The following is a 22,440-nucleotide window of genomic DNA, read 5'->3' as shown; positions in this document are numbered from 1 at the left end:
AATCTTCCCAAAAAAAACATGTTGATAATAATAACAAATTCCATGAAGAGCAAATCCTCCCAAAAAAACATGTTGTTAATAATAACAAAATAAAAAGTGGTGATTTCTTTTACATTTACGATGTGATTTGTATGTATGATAAACTCTCCATCTCTCATTTGCCTGGTGCTGATGCAAGTGCTGGTTTGCTCAGCTTAAGCCTTATGCTCGGTTGTTGCCAACTGTTTGTTCCTTTGCCTCTGAGAGATTCTTCCCTCTGTCAGCACTTCTCTTTTCGGACTTTCTCGGTTTCTTGGCTTTTTTTCTCCCTTTTTCGCTCTCTTGGAGTGTGTATATATTTAGTTCTCTCCCTCTCTCTTAAGACATATGTTTTCATTCTCGCTTCTGTTTTTCTTTTTACATATTCTTGTAATCTCTTTTCTCAGAACAACAATACACAGTTTCCTTTTCTTTTCTCTGGCACAAACTCTGTTAATGTATTTACTTTATCTATAATTCAGAAAACAAAAACCTGAATTCAGATTAATCTTCACTTGGCTCATGTCCAACAATGGGAGTGTTCCATAAACCTTGAGTACCCATGATAGTGTTACCATAATTTCACATAATTCACATTCTACAAACATTAACAAATCTAAATGGATGAACTATATTAATGGAAGGCTATCTTAATTCCTTTTAAAGTTTAGGGTTTAGAGAGTCTGAAGAAGATGAATTACAGAATGCTTAATGCTACACCCAACCTCCAATGAAAGACATTATAAGTGTAGAGCAGTATGCAATGATGTGATTTCACTGCAACTTGTGGAGGAAGGTAAAAGATCTGAGATTAATAGTATACCACTCTAAGTGGAGGGAATGTACTGGAGAATCTCCCTGTCTTTCTACAGCCTCCATTCTCATGGTGCGCAAGTCTACTAATTATTTTTTATTGCTTTACCATAACTCACCAATTGAAGTATTTTTTCTATTCCAAATTCTTTCAGAAAACTCCTTCAACAATCAAATCAATCTAAGTCTTCACGATATTAATCTTACATCGTCATGCTCTCTTAATCATCCATCAAAGAAACAGGGGAAAACAAAAACTTAAAATAACACTAAAAATAAAACTAATAATCAAAACTACATTTTGAGCAGTCCAACTTAATCTACTCTCACTAGCTTCACAAGACTTCAATATGAAGACGAGAAAGTGGTAAAACGAATACAAAGAAGTTTTCTAAAACCGAAAATTTTAAAATGATCTAAACAATGAGTTTATAATTTATATTCATAAATGTCATAATTTATTTTAAAATTTATTAATAAAAATAACAACGGATCTTATATTTAATCTTAAAATTTACTATTTTTAATCCTTATATATATATATATATATATAATTTTAATATATTTTATTTCTTAAAACTTAGGTATAAGCATTAAAATAGATAAAAAATAGTATATACGAGGACTAAGAGCGATTAGAGAGTACATTTGCAAAGAATAAAATGCATACTTTTGAAATATAAAAACAAAATTTAAAACTATTGCAATTTTAAACACTAAATGACAAATTAAGCTTTTATTTTATTAGTCATTTTAGTTAAAAAATGCCGGGTTATTAGTAACCCTCCATGTGAGTGTCACTCATTGATAGATAGTGAGCAAGTCTCTGTTATTTTCTATAATCTAGTGAAGTTGTCTGTGATCCTTTCTCACACTAACTTTTTTCTACCACTCTAATTTTTAAATTTCACGAAACAAGATGTTGACTAAATTCTAGAAGTCCTTCCCCCAGTTAATTCACATAAATTTAGCATATTATGAACTTTTTAACTTCCCTTTTTGCAAATCTAATTTATCTATCAGACCACAGCAAGCAAAAGGAGAGACGAAGATTAAAAGAAGCAATTATGAAATGAAATGTATATATCTGGAAAGAAAATGATGAGCCGAATCTATTTTAAACATAGAAAAGAGAGAATGACTGCGCTGGTGGGACTGGGGCCACCAAATCAAAAGCAATTTGACATATAAACGGTCCATATTCGCAGATCATGATGCACTTGCATTGCACTCCTCATATTTAAGTCAAATACTTAGTCAAGTTGCATAATTGCATTAGTATCAATAAGAATCTTAAGAGAGAGCACTCACACGCAACATGCTATAAATACCGTGAGGATCCCATAACTTCTCATATCACTTCCCTTTGAATCTATCTCTCTTTATTATAGTATCTGAGATAACAACAACCTTGTTCCTATCTCTTCTAATTGCTCCTTCAGTGACCATGGCTAAATTTCAGAGCTTGCAAAAACACTTGTTCATTTTTGTAACCCTAGTTGCCTGCTATGGTTCCCTTGTAGCACATGGCAGGAAAATAAATATAAAGGCACTGAAGCAGCACCTTCCACCACTTGAAACAAACTTTGAATCACCACACTATGAGGAATCTAGGAAAATGGAAGATTCAGGTGCGGGCTCCACAAATGCTTTCCGACCCACTACACCAGGAGGGAGTCCTGGAGTCGGGCATGAAATGATTACATCGTCAATGGCGGAGGTTTCCAAATCTGAAGGACCAGGTCACAGTCCTGGAGTTGGCCATGCTTATCACCAGAACAAAATTGGAGAGGGAATCTAAGCTATAATTGGAAGCACCAAAACTAGTGCAGACGCATGCATGTGTGCGTAATAGTGTCAGTCTTTAATGTTTTCTTTCTCTGCATGCCATGGTTAGATGTTGTAGTATGAGACCGGCTTTAGTTGCTATTGCCTGGGTTGGTCTCCCAAATATCTATCATTCAATTTGTTAGCATTTCTATTTATAATTGAAGGCAAAATAAATAAAAGATCTTTTTAAAAAAAGAATACACTTTCTCCGAGGAAATTATTACTTCCATTTAGAAATACATTTCTCAAGAACTTGCTCTGTTGTTAAACCTACCGTTTTTATTAATATATCTTTTTCTTAAAAATAATTATGAAATTTAAATGAGTTTATAAGAGCTCACTAAAGTCAACTTATCTAAAAAGTTAAAATATTTAATAAAAATCGAGAATAAATTAAATAAAAATAATAAATATAAAAATTAAATTAAAGAAAAGGAATGACACAACACTTGTGATACTATTATTAAGATATAACATGATACTGATCAATTTTTTTAAATTAAAAAAAGATTAAAAATTAACACTTGTCATCAATTTTTACATACGTTCAAATACGTTAGAAAAAAAAAATTAATTTGACTAAAATTAACCAAAATTAAAATTTAATTGAACAATCAATACAAATAAAAATAAATTAAACAAACGCAACCAAAATAAGCGTCCAATAATGTTTAAGTGTAAAAAAAATTGTGGCTAAACTCATTCATCACAAAACATTGAAAACATCATTAGATAGTATTTTGTAAGAAAATATGAATACATTATAAACAGCGGTTAGTAAAGTCTTTATGATGAAAAATATTATTTTAATTGATAATGTAAAAAAATATTTTTTTATCATAAGATTATGTAAGGATAATATATAACTATCTATCATAAACGAAAGACAAGAACATTTATTTCAAGTCTGCGTATACCTATTTTTGAACTACTTTTTTACCTCACCACTCACCCTAATGTTAACTTCTTTTACCACTTTCTTTACTCTTCTCCACTAATGCAATGAAAGTATTATGTATTTAGATCTCTTTGGTTTATCCACGCATATACTTCTTACTTTTTGGCACATTATAGCTTCCTGTCCAGAATTTATTTTACTCAACTCAGCTACCAATTCTTTTATCTCTCTCTTCCCCTCACCATCTACGAAACTATCATCTAGGAAATGTTGAGTTTAAATTTGTTGTCATTCCATGAAGAAGGTTTTGGAAATGATGAGTGGAGAGCTCGAGCCTCCACGCTGTACTTTCTTTAACTCTTCCTTTCTTCTTTTTCACTCACACACTCTTATTTCATTCAAAGGCTTTGTATTATTGTTCAAAATTTGTAGTGGAGATTCGTGGTTCAAAATTTGGGCATTAGATAAAAAATAATTTATTGTTGGTATTCCTTTTTATTAATATACACGAATTTATAATATATAAATTAAAATGGGTTTCGACGATAATTTAAATAAATATAAATATTAAAAGTAAATAAGTTTAATATTTATTAATTTAATATTAACTTTATTTATTTTTAATATTTATTTATTTCTTTTATTTAGAATTAGTTAAATCAACACTTATATTTAGAACTAGAGTTATGTAATGTTTAATGTTATTATTTTTTATTTGTTGACTAATTTACATATATTTAAAGTAGGTCTGACACACTTTTTTATTAATATTTTTTATTTTTTATTCATTTGTTTTATTTAGAGTCGGTTTGACTAATATTTATATTAATAAAACATTATTTTATAACACAGGCTTGAGCTACACAATTTTTAATGTTTGTATTTATTTATTGGTTAATTTTTATTTTCTTAGAGTGAATTTGACCCATTTTTCTTATTAATGATTTTATATTTTTGTTTATTTCTTCTACTTAATGTCAATTAGCCAATATTTATATTAAAAAAAAAGTATTTTTTAGTATCGGTTTGATCCATACATATTTTAATATTATTGATATTTATATATTAATTAATTTTCGTTTAGACTGGATTTTGAAAACTCTTTCATTAATAATTTTAATTTTTATTTATACTTTGTTTAAACCGACACTTATTTTATTCAACTTTTTTTAGAGTCAATTTAATCAGCGCAATTTTTAATTATTATTTATTTATTACTTAATTGTTTTCACTTTATTTTCTATATTTTATTTTATGTTTTATTAGAATTAAATTGATCGATTTTAATAATGTTTCTTTTTTTCATAGATGTTACTTAAATCAAACATTCTTATATAGTTATTCCATTTCTTCCGTATCTATCTACTTAAAAAATAAGAAAACAAACTATTAGGGATATTATCCTAAAACCCCTATCTGATCAGCTGACACGTGTCCAACAAATAAGTTTTTTCGTCATTTTGGTGTCCTTTAGGAATGGTTAGAGCAGCTGAAGACGTAATGACATTTTTGTCCCTATTTTCTGTTCCGTAGTTTATTTGGGTTTGGTTATTTCGTAATTTTGCATAGTTTTAAATGCATCTGAAACTGATTTGACGAGCTTTCATTTCGACGCAGAGGCTTGGTTTGAATGGATAAGCTTGCTTTGGAAGGAAGTTTACTACATAAATATGGAAGAAGTTGTGTTATTAGTTTTTGTTTGTTGTTTTCCAGTTCTTTCTTCCTTCCGTTTTTTATCCTTACTCCAGGTATTTCTATATATTTTCTGTATATTCTCCTTCCTTTTGCAGTCTCTATCAAATTTATAGTTTTCTTTCTATTACTTCTTCAAACCCTCATGATCTCTGTCAAATTTTATTTTCTTTTTGTTACTCCATTAATCCCTTACGAAACTCTATACATTTTTTTGCTTTCAGTGATTCCATCAAATTGCAATCTTTATTTCAAGTTGATTATTTATTTTGTTGTATCAATTCCTTTTTTCACAGAAAAATAAACCTTGAAGTTGATATATTATTTTTGTTATAACAGATAGTACTTCACCATCTCTCATCGTGAGGTATGTATTTTTTTCGAAGTTATGTTATTCCTTCTTCACGAAATCCTCTTTCATTCTCTCTTTTCAATCCAAAGTTGTTAACTTTATTTGATTTTAGGGTTTCCCTCTTTTTAATTTTCCTTCATTTTTATTTTTCTTTTGTTAATGTTGCTATTAATATTCAGGGATTTGTCAGTATATTTTTTAGGGTTTTAATCTATTATTGATTCTTTTCATCAATTTTTTTTAGTGCAGGACTTTTATTCATCAAAGAATAATACATTGGTACGGTGTTAGTGAAAAGGTATGTTCTTAGCATTTGAAGTTTTATTTTCTTAGTTTCTTTTATGCTTTTAATTGTTATCGTCAATTTTAGTTGGTATACAATTTATATTCACATCTTTTAAAATATTGATTTGTTACTTTTAATTGTTATATGGAAGTGTCCTGTGTTCTCAAGTTTTTACAACTACGTTTTTTCTGTACACTTAAAAGGCATGATTTTTTGGGAATTTAGTTCATGTGATTTGAATTTGTTTGTGTATGGTTATCGATTAATGGAAGTGTGAATGGAATGGTTTTGCTATGGAAAGTTTGAATTTCCTATTTATTTCTGTGTAACAATTGATGATAGATTTATGGGTTTGTAAAATAGTTGCAAGTGTGTTTTGGATGGGTGCTTACAAAATTGATTTTCAGAATTGATTTTCTAAATTGTTGACAACTATTCTGAAGTTTGATATTTTGGTCAGGTTATGTACTAATCTTTGAGGTTCATATCTTCTTGACTTGGTTACTAATATTTGACCTGCATCAATCACATATTGGCTTGATGGGTATCTTGGTCGCAAGGTACTATTTACTCATTCCAAGCCAATTGAATCCAAACCCTACCACATTTTTTTGTTTTCAACATTTGAAGTTATAAACCAAGCCTTATTATTTTATTAACTATTATCTTTTTTGTCATGTATATGAAGTTGAAATCTTCATTTGGGGCATTTCTAAATCCAGTGGCTGACAAGGTATTTTTTTTTCTATCCTATTTCATACGAACATATTTCATGGATTTAAGCCTTTTTGGGTTTGTACATGTCATGTGAGGTTGAAGCATGGAAATTATGTTCAGTTGCTTGGATATTGCTTTAATGGAAGTCCCCGTATTCTTACTTTTGCGTTTGCAACTAATGGATCTCTTCATGATATGTCCACACCTATGGAGTTTAGTTTTTTTTTTGTTCGTCTCTTGCATTTTCTGAGGGTTGCAAAGGCTGAAGATTGGAAAATTGGACTTGTTATAGGACGAACACACTTGATTGGATTTGGAAGGTAATAGTTTTATTGATTTCTGACTTTTGATGTTTTTAAGTTCCCATTTTCATTCCATAAGCATCACAAATAAATAATTTAATTAGTTTTTTTTAATGGTTTGTTGATTTGTGTGGTTTCATATATTTCAGGGTACTGTTGCATACTATTTGTGTGTGGACAATCAATTATCTATTTCTGGTGGTTATGTTGGAGTTTATTTTTAGGATTTCATATTGTGTTTCTTAAGCTCTCTATTTTGTAATATTTCTGAAGTTGTTGGACTCTATTTTCTTATTATGTCATTTAGCTATGATAATGATTTTGATATACGACATTTTTTTATAATCTTAGTGTATATTCAAAAACAAGACCCTTCAAATGCTGGCCAATCTTAGATGATCATTTGCTTCATATTGGTTCAGATTAAAAACTTAGGGTATGTATTAGTGAATTTTTTTGAAGAAATTGCATTCCTCTGTGTAGTTTTAGTATTATTTGCAAGTTATCTTCATTCTTTTAAGCATATTATTGCCAAGATATAGGATTTAATGTTTTACATTAGATTTTTTTTTTTTGCAATGATAGGAGCTCCTCGCTATTATGTTGTTTGTTGAATTTGAAACTTAAAGGGAGATGTTACTCACATATACGTCGTGGTAAAATTGTTTAACTTTTAACTTGTAGAAGCACACAACAAATCAGAACCTACCATTTAAGTTTTGAATGTTTACTTTTGAAAACAATAAAATGCAAGCAAGTGTAGGTTTGATATATGTTTTTAACTTCACCATATTGAATTGAAATCTATTCTTTTTATATGTTATATCACAAGTTGATATAATTGGAAGCAAGTATTTTAGAAAATCTATACTTTCAATTTTTTATTGTTTGTTTTATTTTTATTAGCTATGTTGATATTATTATTGACTTTTAATCTTATTCACCTTTCAATTGTGCATATTAGTTTTAAATATTTGTTAATGACATCAATACTAATATTTTGTACGCATTTTAGTTTATTTATATTGAAATATGTACGCATTTAGATTTGTGAGAGTTATTTGGGTTTCCATCAGATAATCAATTTTGTGTTTCTGGTGGTTATGTTGGAGCTGAGTTTCAGGAGTTCATGTTGGGTTTCTTACTCTCCTCATTTTTTAATATTTGACGACATTATCTATCCCAACGTGAGAATGCTTAATACAGTTATTATGTTAAATATTTTTTAATTACATCAATACTAATATTTTGTACGCATTTTAGTTATTTATATTAAATTTTGTACGCATTTAGATTTGTGAGAGTTATTTGGGTTCTCATCTCCATTCCATTAGCATCACAAATAAATTATTTGATTAGTTTTTTTAATTGTTTGTTGATTTGTGTGGATTCATATATTTCAAGTACTATAGCATACTATTTGTTATCGGAGAATCAATTTTGTGTTTCTGGTTGTTATGTTGGATCTAAGTTTCAGGAGTCCATGTTAGGGTTTCTTAAGCTCCCCATATTTTAATATTTGATAAATAGTTGGACTCTATTTTCTGATAATGTCATCTAGCTATGATGATTTTGAAATAAGACATTTTTTTTAATGTTTGTGTATATTATTCTTATGCAGACTTAGCTATATGTTTAGTGATAAAACACCTAATGAAAATCATTCAAGGAAATTGACTGATGGATTGAGAGTTTAAGTATGATCATTGTGTTTGGACTTAAAAACAGAAAAATAAGTTTTTTATTCATTTCCATTTGTTTATTAACAATCTTTCTTTCACAATTTAGGTAGTAGATGAGTTGCTCAATAGGTGGTAGGAAAAAAATGGTAAGTTTTGTAATTTGAAGATGTATTATTCCTTTGGATTGTGTTTTTTTTTATTCGTTACCTGTATTATGTTTGATTGTGTTCTTCTTCTTTGGTCTCAAGTGCGAGTGCTATAGTTGTTTGACGTCATTTTGGTCTCAAGCGCAAATTTCTACTAAACTTTCATCAGGTGGGATTTTAGTGTTTGATTGGAGTGCTTGACTCTTAAGTTGGATTTTAGTATTAGATCCTTCAAATGCTGGCTAACCTCATCAAATGTCTCATTTATTTTTGTTCTAACAATCTTAGATGATCCTTTGTTTAACATTGGTTCAAATTAAAAACTTGGGTATGTATTACTAATTTTTTTAAGAAATTGTCTTCCTTTGTTTAGTATTAGTATTATTTACAAATTATTTTCATTATTTTAGACATATTGTTAAGATGTATATTTAATTTTTTACCTTAGATTTTTTTATTTTTCATTGGCAATGACAGGAGCTCCCCACTGTTATGTTGTTTGTTGAATTTGAAACTGAAAGAGAGATGCGACTAACATATATGGCAGGGTAAAATTGGTTAACTTTTAACTTATAAAAGCAAAATTTTATGGCTCCACAACAAATTAGAACCTACCATTCAAGTTTTGAACATTTAATTTTTAGAACAACAATATGCAAGTGTAGGTTTGATATATGTTTTTTACTCGACCAGATTGAATTGAAATCTATTTTTTTATTGTTATCTACTTAAAAACTAAGAAAACAAACTACTAGAGATATTACTAAAACACCTTAATCTGATTAAACGTAAGATTTATGGTTTTCTTTGTTTCATAAATCTATTTTTTCTAATTTGTTGCTCTTGACTTTTTTTGGTCCTTTTTTTTTCTTCTTCTTCAGGAACTATGAGTGATGTTGATGCTGGAATATGTTGTTACCGTTTCAATTGTGCTATTATTAAATGGTAATATTTATAGTTTTGTTTGTTTCTAAAATCCAATTTTTTAATATGTTGTTCTTGACTTTTTGGGCACTTCTTTTTCTTCTTCCTCAAGGACGTTTGCCACTACTATTTTTAAAGGTAATATGTTGTTTAGCTTTTAGATTCTTTGAGAATATCACAAATACATTATATAAATACTTAAGCATATCAATTGTGTTGGATTTTTTTATAGTTTGCTTCTTTATGTAGTTGGATAAGAAGAACTAATAAGCCAGTCTAATAAAAATGTGAGATTTTTCTTTCACTTTCTCTTTCTTGAATGTTGGTTCCTTCTTCGTGCTTGATTTTCTCTAATTTTAATGCTTGAAATCTTCTAGAACAAAGAAGAGGTTTTGAACCCAGAAAAAGAAATATTGTGAAACAAAAGTTACCCAAAAACATGTAAGTTTCTATTCTCAATCTTAAGCTTTTACTCTCAATCTTTAGTCTAAGTATTTCTTCGACATTATACCATAATAATGGCAATGCTTCAGTTTTCTATGTTACCTTTCTAATTCTTCATTTTCTTTCTCATCTTCTTTTCTTTGGTGGGTTCTATAAAACAACACTGTGTAAATTAAGATCGAAAGGGCCAATTTGTAGTTAAGGGTAAATACTTCCCTATGACCATCAAGAGGTAAAGTTTTTTCATCCTGAAAGTAATAGTTTACATATACATTATACTTTTTGGTATTTTCTAATGGTTGATTCGGTTCCATTCCCAGGTTAAAGATTATATTAATATTTTTAGTCTGAGGATTTGTGTTTGGTTGTTTTTTGGTGTTGGGTTTTTGAAAGATGGGCATGACTAATAAACTCACCCTTGCTTAAGATGCACATAATTCATTAAAAAATGCTTGAGACATGGATGCTATATTGGTGGTCATGAAGTTGATCAAACCATTTAGTAGAAAGTTGGATATCATTGTGTTTAAACTTTGGTAGGACAATTGTTGACGATACAAATTATCTCATCTATGCATTTTTATGGTATGGAAAATGTTGCTTTGGTTATGTACCAACAAATAGTTGGCACAAACGCACACTTAATTGAAATTAAATTAATTGTTCTGTCCACCATTGTTTGTATGCACATAACTTTCTTTAATGTGGAATATATATAACCATTTTTCTCTGACCACTTTTATCTTTTGTAGTTTTTCAATCTTTTTCCTTGCTGGAAAAGTTGTGGTGGTTGGTGGCAGTAGATTTGGAAATGATCCAAATGGAGGTAACTAAACATGTTCAATTCTCCTGGAAGTGAAAAAGTATTTGGTGCATGACAATTCTATGTTAGAAGGGTTTTGGGAGCAAATGAAAAATCATAGTGCATTGAAAGTTTTAACTTTTCAATCTTGGATTAACAACTATGTTGATATCTTTGAAATGACTAAGCATGTCAGGTTCTGCTGTATAAGTTGTATAATGTGGACATTAAGATTCTACAACTAATGAGAGGTAATGTTATCATACTATTTAGGTACTACAAATAATGCATTTTAGTAATGCATTTTTTTATGGGTTAAGAGTCTTTAAAATTTTGAAATTGTGGAAACTTCTCTATTGCTTTCATAATGTTATACATTATACAAAAGTGATTTAGTTGTTCTGAAACAAATTTAGTTTTTGTTAATATACAATTATTTACAGTTGTTTGTAGCAGTGATGTTAATGACTTGTGCGAAAGGGATGTAGAATCTGAACTGATGAAAAATGAAGATGATGACGACATTGTTGATATTCCGTAACTGTAGGTGATGATAAATGTGTGTAGACAATGGACTAAAGATGAATAGCATTTTAGTAGTTGTTGATTATGAGAAAGTGAAACAGTAATATATGGAAAAGATAATTTTTGTTTTTGCATCCTAAATACTTCTCTTTATTGGTTTATTTTAAGTATTTTTGTTTCGATTATTACATTTTAAAAATTTATATGAGTGCTTGCTAATGAGTGCATTTCAGAAACTTGGCTAAGACCTTTTTATAAGATGCAAGAGGTGAGGAATGAAATGAAGTATTTATATTTAAAAGATTTTGTAAGGGTTAGGGAAAGTTTTCCCACTGTGTTTGTTTGTTTTCAAAATATAAAGTTGGGTGAGTAATTGAAGGACTTGAAATATGGTGGACTGTAGTATCATAGATTTTTCCCCACAGCTTCAATGGAGTTCCAACATGATTTACATCATTATTATTATTACTATAATCATTATTTGTATTTTATTATTATTACTAATATAATTATGATTATTTTTGTTATTATTATAAACATTGAAATTAGAATTAACCTTATTAATATTGTTATTAGTAATAAACTAATATGTTTAAACTATTCCTATATCATTAATTGTACATAGTCTTAGAGATATTAGGAGACGTGTCAAGAAGGCAACATAGCCAAAGTTATATAGATAATGTTGATAGTTAAATTAGAATAACATATTTGATTCTATTTAAATTTTTATTTTCATATTTATAAATTTGTAAGTAAATTTAATATTTAAAATTTAATTTTTGCTACAATATTTTTTATTAAAATTTAATAATAAATTATATAAAATTATAGTCTCAAATAAAATATCATTATCAAATTATATTTCATTTATTATCACATGAAATATTTGTTAAAGTAAAAAATAAACAATAAAAGAATCATGACAAAATACGCTAAACTCATGATAGAGAAAAACAAAAATAAAAAAACTTATACTTTATTCAAGATTAACTTATTATAATAATTTTTTTCACAGCAAAATATGACAGATTTTCGACTTGCTAATATGCAAACACTTGGGTCATTCCTCCCTAATAATCCAAAACACAATTCATTTATCAAAGAAATTTTAACAAAACAAAAATGAGTCATACTCAAGCCAAATTCCCTTAAATCCCACACGCTCTCAACATGTTTGTTTGGGTGCATATAATTTGCATTCATGAATTCATCATAAATTCGACCCATCAATCCTGATCATGTAACTGTGGGTGCATTCTTGAAGGCATGCACTAAAGTTGGCTAGGAGTTTTTTTTCTCCTATATCACTATTTTTACTATACTTTCCTATGAATATGTTATATTAAAGTGTTGTTTTCATTATACTTTAGTGTGGATCTATTTAATTTAAAAAATATTTTATAGAGCATGCATAATGAAAGATACGAATTTGGATTGAAGGTCTGATTATAGCACAATAAAGTGTATTTCAATTACGTATTAACAGTTTTCTATTAAGAAAAGTGACAAAGTCTCATGTTTTCCAAAATTATCATATTTTCCCACGTTCTAAGTAATAATTATAGCTAAAAAATAATAGATATGGATGTAAAAGATTTTTCTTTTACGGGATAAAAATTGACCAAAGAAATTTTTCTAACATTTTATTGACCAGAGAAATTTTCTTAGGATCATTTGCACAACCTTTAGGTGGTACAAAGGAGTTAACTTTAATTTATTTAATCTAATCATAAAATATTATATAGATCATATAAATTATACTTTTAAAAATAATTTCATAGGTTAAGACATATAATTAAATTACAAGTTATATACACGTACGTGTGTATACAACTAACATTCATTCTTTGATTATATATTAATAAAAAAATATCATATTATTTATAATTATATTAATTTTCTTAATATAATTTTAAATAATAATAATAACGTACATATACATATGTCTCAATACCAACCACTACTTATTATTAGTTGTATTCTATGATGTACCGATTCTTTAATTTGGGGTGTCCGGCAGGTATACGTGTCTGACACGTATTCATGTTCGACATGTATCCGTATCTGATACTTTAGGATACTTTATTAATACTTATCATGTCATTTACAAAGTCATAGTACACTATAAGAAAATCTTTGAATAATGACCAATTTTAGTGACAAAAAATAATTAGTCACTATAGTGATCAATTTATGTACCAATTTATAAACTAAACACTACTGGCAACTAAAATAGTTCAATAAATTATATTTGGTCTCTAAATTGATAAATAAAATAATTTTTATTATAAATTAGTTTCTAAATTGGTCACTAACATTAGCTACCAAGGTTTTGATTACTAAAATAATTGGTTTCTAATTAGAAAATTGGTCTCTAACATAATTTTTGTTACTAAAATTGATCATTATTTAAAAGTTTTATTGTAGTAGTGATATTTTTATGATGATAATAATTTATTACTAAGAATACTTTTGATTAGTTATTTAATTGTTTTCATACTATTATTCTTTTTGACTAGATCCATAATATTATTATTATTAGTATTAGTGTTAATATTAGTATTAATCAATATTCAGTATTATTATTACTTTTATTATTAATATTAATGTTATTAATAATATTATTATTATTTTGTATTAGTATTATAATAATTATAATTATCATTATCGTGGTTGTTATTCTTTTTATTATTATTTTGTTCAAGATTCCTAAAATATCTTATGTTTATATTTTATATTGAAAAGGGTAAACTCCACCTCAACTTTTTATATGGTTTAACTAAACATCACTAATCAATATTACAATTTAAAGCAAATAAATTTACATCTAAATATTATCAAATTATTTATTTAAATACTAATTATACATAATTATAACACTTAAATATATATTTTTTATTTAAATATAACAATAATTATACAAATGTTAAATTATCGGTCACCTTCCAATTCAATGCATTTTCATATTATATATAAACAAACTTATTTTTCCAGGATGAAAACACGCTCAAAAATTTTGAAAATTTTAAGTGCATAATTCTCTTGATATAGTCCTTAAGTTGTCTTACCCTTTTTCACTTAGGGTTAAACTTTTTCTTTGAACGCATACAAATCCACCCAACAATATTTTTCCTCTTAAAACATCATTTTCCATATATTACTTCAAAGTTTGTAATTTTGTATTCCAAAATATTAAAAAAAAACAATTCCTGAATTTTATATTTAAAATTTTAATTAATATATCCCTCCAAAATTATGTTAACCAATATATGTGACATTTTAATACATAAATATCACAATAATAATAACCATAATATTATTTATAACCAATACATCTATTGGTAAACATTTAAAAAACATAATATATTATTATTTCATCTAACAAAATATTTATGATTATTTGTAAGCAATTTTAAAGTAATTTATTAAAAAATAATATATTTTTATTCCAAGTAAAACAATATATAAAATTATTTGTAACCAATTTTAAAGTATTTCATTAAAAATTATAACGACAAATGTTAAAATAACATTGATCCATCCTGAATCTAATAATATCTAAATCTAATATTTTTTATTATTATTCGTATACACAATAATATTGTATAATGACAAATATAAAATAATTATTTACTTTAAATATGACAATATTTTTTTTTACAAATACAAAATAAAAAAAAAAAAAATACAGCACCCGTGCGTACGCACGACTAAAGCACTAGTTTAAAAGAAAACAAAGTGTTTATATTTAATTAATTTAAATTTAAACTCCATTTTTGTTTAAATCTTTTGGACAAAAAATATTGATAATAAATATTTTTCTTGGAGTGTCTCCTCCCTCTTGATCTTATATTCAGATAGACAGACACAGTTCACCCAAGATCAAACTTGTTTCCTCCAATATCTTCTATCCCTAGATCAATAACTTATCTTTTCTATGACATAGGGGTAATCATGTTTCCCTAATTTTTTTTAATATTTATACAAATTTATATATTTTGTTATTAATATTTTTACTTTCATCTATTTGGATCAATTTGAGTGATTTTTTTATGGTTCTCTTTCCAATAAGCTGAATTTGGATTAGATAAAAAATACATTAATTCTTTATTATTATTTTTTTTTTGTGTGAAATAGCTTGACTTCTTTACAAAAATGAGTCTGAGATTAATTTTATAAGACACAAATAAGATGACTCTTAATTGAAAATTACAAAAAATATGCTGAAAGTTAAAAAATTATGCAGTTAATTTGTTTGATTAATATTTTTATATTTATATATTATTAATAAGATTCCAATTTTTATATTTATCTAAATTAATATATAATTTAAACTATATTTTTAATTTTAATATATTTTTAGTATATTTTATATATTTGACACTTTTAAATTTTTTTTATACATCTATATGGAATTTTAATAGCTTGACTTCTTTACAAAAATGAGTCTGACATTAATTTTATAAGACACAAATAAGATGACTCTTAATTGAAAGTTACAAAAAGTACACTGAAAGTTACAAAAATTATGCAGTTAATTTGTTTGATTAATATTTTTATATTTACATATTATTAATAAGATTCCAATTTTTAGATTTATATAAATTAATATATAATTTAAACTTTTTTTTTTAAATTTTAATATATTTTTAGTATATTTTATATATTTGACGCTCTTAAATTTTTTTATACATTTATATAAAATTTTGATACCTGTAAAATATTTGTTAGAGATTTGTCACTACTTTGTATCCTTCTAAAATTTTATAATCAGTGTAATTTCTTCCCAATATTTCTGTACTTCCTTGAAAGTTCTTCACTCTCTTCTTTTATTTTTATGTTACTTTTATATTCCATTTGATATTAAAATAAAATATTTTTTTTTCTTTATTATTGTTGTGGTTTTCATTTATCTATGTCTTTTGTTTTTGAATCATATAAAAAATAATGATTTTTGTCATGCTAACTAATTAACGAAATATTTAAATATATATGCATGTTAATCACATAAGTTGTTGAAAGATTTTTAAATCTAATTGATACTTTACTTTAATTAAAATTATTTAAGACTTTACTTGCTTACCACCACTGAAATATGTTCTCTATGTTCTCCTCCCATTTCACCCAACTAAAATATTTAGATTAATTATTCATTTTTTTACATCCCCTATTTTATTACGCCTTTAAAACCTAACAAAAAAACTTATGTTTTTACTTTTATAATTAACTATAATTTAAATTATTTTATATATATTTGAATAAGACATCTGTTATATAAAAATATCTTTATATCTTATTTATTTATATATTTGCCGAACACAAATAAACCATCTAGCTTCACCATTACTGGGACTATACTATAACTAAGGTCAGAGACTTTGCATATTAAACATACAAGATTATATGTAACAAAAGAAGAATAAACGATCAAAAGAAGCAATATTCAAATCAAATTCATATAGTTTATACAAAAGTGACAAGTCTAATTTATTTTAGGCGCATGCACACTACTAATAGAGGGAGTGGGCCATTGAATTGAGCTGTTTGACAAATAAACGGTCCACAAACACTCCATATAGTCAAATTGTATAATTAGCAGTTGGAATCATAGCTGAGAGCACTAACACATAACAACATTATAAATACCCTCAGGATCTATCACTGCTGCATCTGTTCTCATACTCACTTTCTATTTCTCGCTTCTTCAGTGATCATGGCTAAATTGCACACCCTTTTCATTTTTCTTGCACTACTTTCCTACCATGGTTCCCTTCTAGCACATGCCAGGAAAATAAATATTAAGCCATGGAACCAACATTCCCAACCAAACACAAAAACTGTAGCCAATATTAATGTTCCATTCGCTGAGTACGAGGAAGCTAGAAAATTAGAAGATGCAGGTGCAGGCAACACAAATGCTTTCCGACCCACAACACCAGGAGGGAGTCCAGGTGTTGGCCATCAAATAATTACATCGAAAGATAACAACATGAAATCACTGTTTGCAGTTCAGAGCCCAGATGCTAAAGTTTCCGTCACTCAGGACTCAAAAGATGATTTTAAACCTACCGATCCAGGTCACAGCCCTGGCGTTGGTCATGCTGACAAAAACAAAATTGGACAGCAAAATTAGTGCATGTAGACTAACGTTGTACCAAAACTAGTGTATGTTATATTGGTTTTCCTTCTGCACAACACTTCTATATTCTTGCATGCAACCATAGTAGGAGCATGGCTTTTATTTGTTATTGCTTGGGATCAGTCTGTTAGAATTTGTCTGTATTTACAATTGTAGGGTTAACTTCATGTGTAATGCAAATTGTAAAATAAATAAAACATTTATCTATTATTCAATTATCTCCCCTTCTTGTTTTTCTTCATATACATGTATTAGAAAATTTCCTGCTACTTGGAAATATTTGATTTAGACTTGTTTACCGTTTTAATAAGTTTCTCAAAAAAATTTGAAAAGAAAAACTTTTAATCTTACTTTAGTATATTTTGGACTTACCAATGTATAAGGAAAATTCTTATTCAAAATTCCATTTCTCTTCGGCCTCTATGAGACAAAACATAATTCTCACAGTATAAAGAAAGGGAAATATGATTAAAAAAATGTCAGGAAACTAAATACTTCTACTTGTTGTTGTTCTCATACATAGTGGAGTGGTTGAGGGTGGCTGATACGATGCAATTAATAATACATGCATACGACTAGTCGTAAAGGAAGAATTCTCATATTAACTTAATCTACTTTTATAAAAGAATTATTTCTTTGAATGATGAAACAATTCACTCTTAACCTATAAGTGGTTAGTTTAAGTTGTGATAAAAAAGAAATATTCCTTTAGTAAATGATTTAAATTTGAACTCTAACTCTTGTGCATAAACAAAACCTACTTATGTGTTCAACCCCACAAAATCAACTTGTAAGATGAGGTTTGCATCTCACTTATATACTATGAATTAACCTTATTTTTAGTCGATGTGGAACTTCCAACACACCCCCTCACGTCGAGGTATATTCATCTCGTGCGTGGGATAAGAAATTAGTGGGTGGTCCGTTAGCGGCCCGATATTGGGTGGAATAGAATGTCCAAGAAATCTCGCTAGGATAGACTCTAACTTGGCTCTGATACCATGTTAGATATGTGTAAGCCATGAGAGAAAAAATAAAGGATGCATACAAAAAACGCATAAGAAAAGTTTGGGTGAAAACAACTCAAGGAGAGCTTGTTTGCCTCCTGATTTATTAGAACATTTTGATCAATATATAGAATACAATGTCTCATCATAGAGAGGAATAAGTAAAAACCAAATAAAAAAAGTATTTTATAATAATAAAAGAGAATCAAATATATGATATTTCTATCAATATAAATAAAAACAAGAGATATATAATATCTTTATCAACTTGAGAGGCAATTCATATTTGAATGTCTTTTAATAATCTGAAAGTGATTGATTTCAACGAACCATAAAGAGAAAACTACTCTATCAATCCTTTGATATTATAAGAGCATCTCTTTAAATAAAATCAATTTATCAAGTCGTAAAAGACTAACCCTTCTATTGAACTTAGCCATTTTGGTAACTTTTCCATTAATTTTAACAAAAACTATCATTTAAGAGTTTGTCACTGTGTTGTTAATTTAATTTTAACCAGAACTCTAACCGCAAAAATGTTATTCCCACAACACTTAAATTACATGGTTTATACATTATTTTCAAGAACAAGAGAAAAATAAGTCTAATGAATCTGTTAAAAATAGTATTTTACAAAAACATAGTTCTTCTTAGTGATTCACAAGTTAAACATAGTTCTTATTGAATATTTTGTGATGTAGTTTAATTGTTATACAATTTTAGTGTAAATTTTAAACACTATAATTAATATGGTAAATTCTTTTCAATGTAATATAAAATAAATTATGTGAGTGATAATAGAATAATTGTATAGTCGCACCAATCACAAATTGATATGTAAAATAAATTTATAAAAATGTATAATTATTATCTTTGACTATTAACTTTATTCATGAAAGTATAAAAACTTGATACATCAGAAATGCATACAAAAAAAAAAAGAAATTTTAGGTGGTTTTATGTTTTTGTTTTTCTCGTTTTATTTAACCTTCTCAAGACAGGGCACACCGTTGAGATTCGATGAAAGGGACCCATAAGATTCCTCTGTCTTCCGGTCAACACTAATGCGAAACTCCATTTTTTATATGTTTTTAAAATGTGAGTGTGACCATGTTACATTGATTATTAAATAATAACAATGAAATAAGCAATTAAATAAGCATCCCTCGTGCAATACAGCACAAAATCTAGGCACTAGCCACCACAGCTACCCTATTGCACTTTGCATCTTATGATTTCATTTTTCAAATAAAAAACAAGAAAGTTGATAATTAAGAATTAATAGTACTAATTAATCTCTTTTTTTTTATTCCCTTCATATTGATTCTCCGTACTTTAGGTATTGAATTTAGCGAGGTCGAAGAAAAAGTGAGGGTTCCATAGTCTCTGGAAGCCAACTTTTTGGGAAGATTCTCCATCTCCACCATTACTTTATTTATTTATTTGCTTCATTCATTCTTTCGTAATTTGGTGCATTATGATTACGAAAAAGACAGGTACAGTGACAATCTCAAGTGGTAGGACTGTGCCACCATGCCCTTCTTGACTTTACTTTTGTTGCCCCATGATTCCTTAATTTCATTAATTAACCTAATTTGATTAATTAACGCACACACTTAGTTGATGCGTGCAATCATTTGCTGATCTCTATGATTTCTTATTTTTTAGATTTATTCTTTCAAATAATATATTTTTAATTACTGTTTAATTCTACATAAAAATATTTAGGATTAAAAAGAATAGTGACGGCTTGAATAAGAACTTAAATATCTTTACTTGACATCCATTTAATATCAATCATACTACGAGCTCGTAAATCTCTCTTACAAATTTTTTAATATAAAATGATATGATTTTCATAATGAGTATTTACTATATATGTATACAAGACTAGATCACTAAGAGTGTGCTAGCTGATTATAAGGTGTGAAGATAGTTTTATAACTAGGTCATATATGATTAAATTAATTATTACAATTTTAAAAAGTAATTTATAATTAAATGTTACTATATTTCGTAAGATAAAATGCCTATATTCTTGGTGGAGTATCTAGTTTCTTAAAAGTATTTAAAATTTATGGGAAGTATCGAATATATAACTACTTTTTATTATATGGTTGAAAAAAATAATTAAAAAAGTTTCTATTTTTTTAATTAAATTAACTTATCTATCTCGGATGCATGCAAAATCGAAACAGAACGACTTCTATTCTTTGGTGCACAAGTAAACAAAGTAGAATCTTTATCGTCCAAATTAAAAGGTTTAAAAGAGCAGGATTTTTAAAATTTTTGATAGATATTAAACTTACATGAGATTAGAAATTAATGGATGGTCCGTTAGGTTCTGATACAGAATGTTAGAAGTGAGTTTTAAGTCTAACTCAACCCTACAAAACTGGTTTGTAAGATAAGGTTTGCACCTCACTTATATACTATAAAATTATCTTATCTCTATTTGATGTGAGACTTTTAACATATATGAAAAAATAATATATAATTGTATTTATCTTAATTAACGGTGACAATAATAAGAAAGAATAACAAGAAGTTTGTTAATTATAAAAAAGATAACCGTGTACCAATTAAGAAAATGTTTGGCAAGTATCACGATCTCATATTTTACAGTGTAACTTTCGTACAAAAACTATATACTTCCTCCGGTTTCAAGCGTAACAACAAATATTCATATTAATTAAAAAAAATAGAAAGTAGTAAGTTATATTAGTTACTTTATAAGTATTTTTTTCCAAATACCTTTTTTGACTTGATATCAAGAGGCTTCATTAAAAATAAATTTCCAATAAAACGAATAAATTTTTTGAGATAGTATCATTATATAGGGTAAAAGAAAATATATTTATACTGAAATATTTTTTCGTTTTATTTGAGTGGAGAGAGTACCATATAAAATGTATGTATGATTAAAGAAGTTAAAGCACAATTGTCCTCATTATTAATTTACATTTTTAATTGTATCCCATGTATAAAAGAAAAAACATAAAATGTATTTAATAACTTTTCACAAAGTAAGACAGCTTAATAAAGAACATCAAATTTTAATAACAGAGTATACATCTAATAAATATATATATTATATATAAAGTGAGAAGAAAGACAAAAGTGTGATATAAAGTGATAAAAGAAAAGGTTTATATATAGAGATTATTGTGAAAATTTATATAATAAGATTATTCTGTCGGAAAAGTGAATGCGTATCTCACTCCACCATAATGACTAAGGAAACCCCGTCAAATCATGGTTCTCATATGAACCATCCTTTTGGTTGCTTTTTCTTGAGGTATGCATCACATCGTGCAATAAACATTGCTATATTTATACTTTAGAGCATGATGCATAAGAATATTGTAATCGATTTTGTTGAAAACGAAACTAAAATTTGTGAGTTGAGACGAGACAGACGCAACACTAACGTAGTACGTGGTTTTGTATGGTTTTGCGGCAGAAGAAGGGTTACATACATTAATGAAAGTGCAGTCTTAATTAAATGTACCACAAGGCGGCTTTAGTATCAATGCTAAATCTTGGTCTTTCCATTTAATAGCCAATGAAATGAGTATTAAATGCAAGTCAAACATAAATAGAAGAATCTTTGTGATTTTTTAGGTTTGAAGCTGCGGCTGCATAATCATGCAACCCATTTGAAAGAGAAAAAGTATATAGTATTGTGTGCACAGTTGAACTGGTCGACCATACCAAAAAGGATTTGTGATGAGAAACAGAGGCCATTCACTTATAGTGGACAGGGAAGGTTGGGGGCAATGCCCATTTCTTCCTGCAGACTCCATTTTTGATGGTGCGCATGCATGTCGACCAAATCTTTTTTAATTATTTCTTTTCCA

The 22,440-nt window shown here is 27.4% G+C and overlaps 3 protein-coding genes across 42 annotated transcripts; all 3 read left to right on the top strand.

The window, feature by feature from the left end:
• The first annotated feature begins 2,177 nt into the window (after window positions 1–2,177).
• On the top strand, window positions 2,178–2,859 carry LOC114179330 (uncharacterized). The gene has a single exon (XM_028065643.2). The coding sequence runs from the start codon at window positions 2,279–2,281 to the stop codon at window positions 2,630–2,632; it is 354 nt and encodes a 117-aa protein (XP_027921444.2). The 5' UTR covers window positions 2,178–2,278; the 3' UTR covers window positions 2,633–2,859.
• A 2,185-nt stretch (window positions 2,860–5,044) lies between these two features.
• LOC114179873 (uncharacterized) lies at window positions 5,045–11,616 on the top strand. Of its 40 annotated transcripts, XR_014993500.1 has the most exons (9): window positions 5,315–5,618; window positions 5,848–5,901; window positions 6,350–6,926; window positions 8,697–9,798; window positions 9,910–9,947; window positions 10,038–10,101; window positions 10,282–10,336; window positions 10,857–10,930; window positions 11,350–11,616. XR_014993500.1 is itself a non-coding variant. In XM_085670746.1 (7 exons), the coding sequence occupies exons 4-7, from the start codon at window positions 6,566–6,568 to the stop codon at window positions 11,445–11,447; spliced, it is 429 nt and encodes a 142-aa protein (XP_085526872.1). In that variant the 5' UTR covers window positions 5,045–5,307; window positions 5,591–5,618; window positions 5,853–5,901; window positions 6,350–6,565; the 3' UTR covers window positions 11,448–11,616. The 40 variants fall into 40 exon arrangements, 3 of the variants coding, with proteins under 3 accessions (XP_085526872.1, XP_085526871.1, XP_085526870.1); XR_014993499.1 differs by lacking the exon at window positions 10,282–10,336; XR_014993498.1 differs by having other exon boundaries at window positions 10,038–10,336.
• A 5,475-nt stretch (window positions 11,617–17,091) lies between these two features.
• LOC114176713 (uncharacterized) lies at window positions 17,092–17,801 on the top strand. Its single transcript, XM_028061841.2, has one exon. The coding sequence runs from the start codon at window positions 17,148–17,150 to the stop codon at window positions 17,565–17,567; it is 420 nt and encodes a 139-aa protein (XP_027917642.2). The 5' UTR covers window positions 17,092–17,147; the 3' UTR covers window positions 17,568–17,801.
• The last annotated feature ends 4,639 nt before the right edge of the window (window positions 17,802–22,440 follow it).

This window comes from Vigna unguiculata, chromosome 3 (assembly GCF_037176805.1).
Source record: "Vigna unguiculata cultivar grain cowpea cultivar isolate G323 ecotype 2 chromosome 3, ASM3717680v1, whole genome shotgun sequence".
NCBI classification, from domain to species: domain Eukaryota; kingdom Viridiplantae; phylum Streptophyta; class Magnoliopsida; order Fabales; family Fabaceae; genus Vigna; species Vigna unguiculata.
Note: the sequence above shows the minus strand (reverse complement) of the source record. Positions and strands in the feature narration are given on the sequence as shown.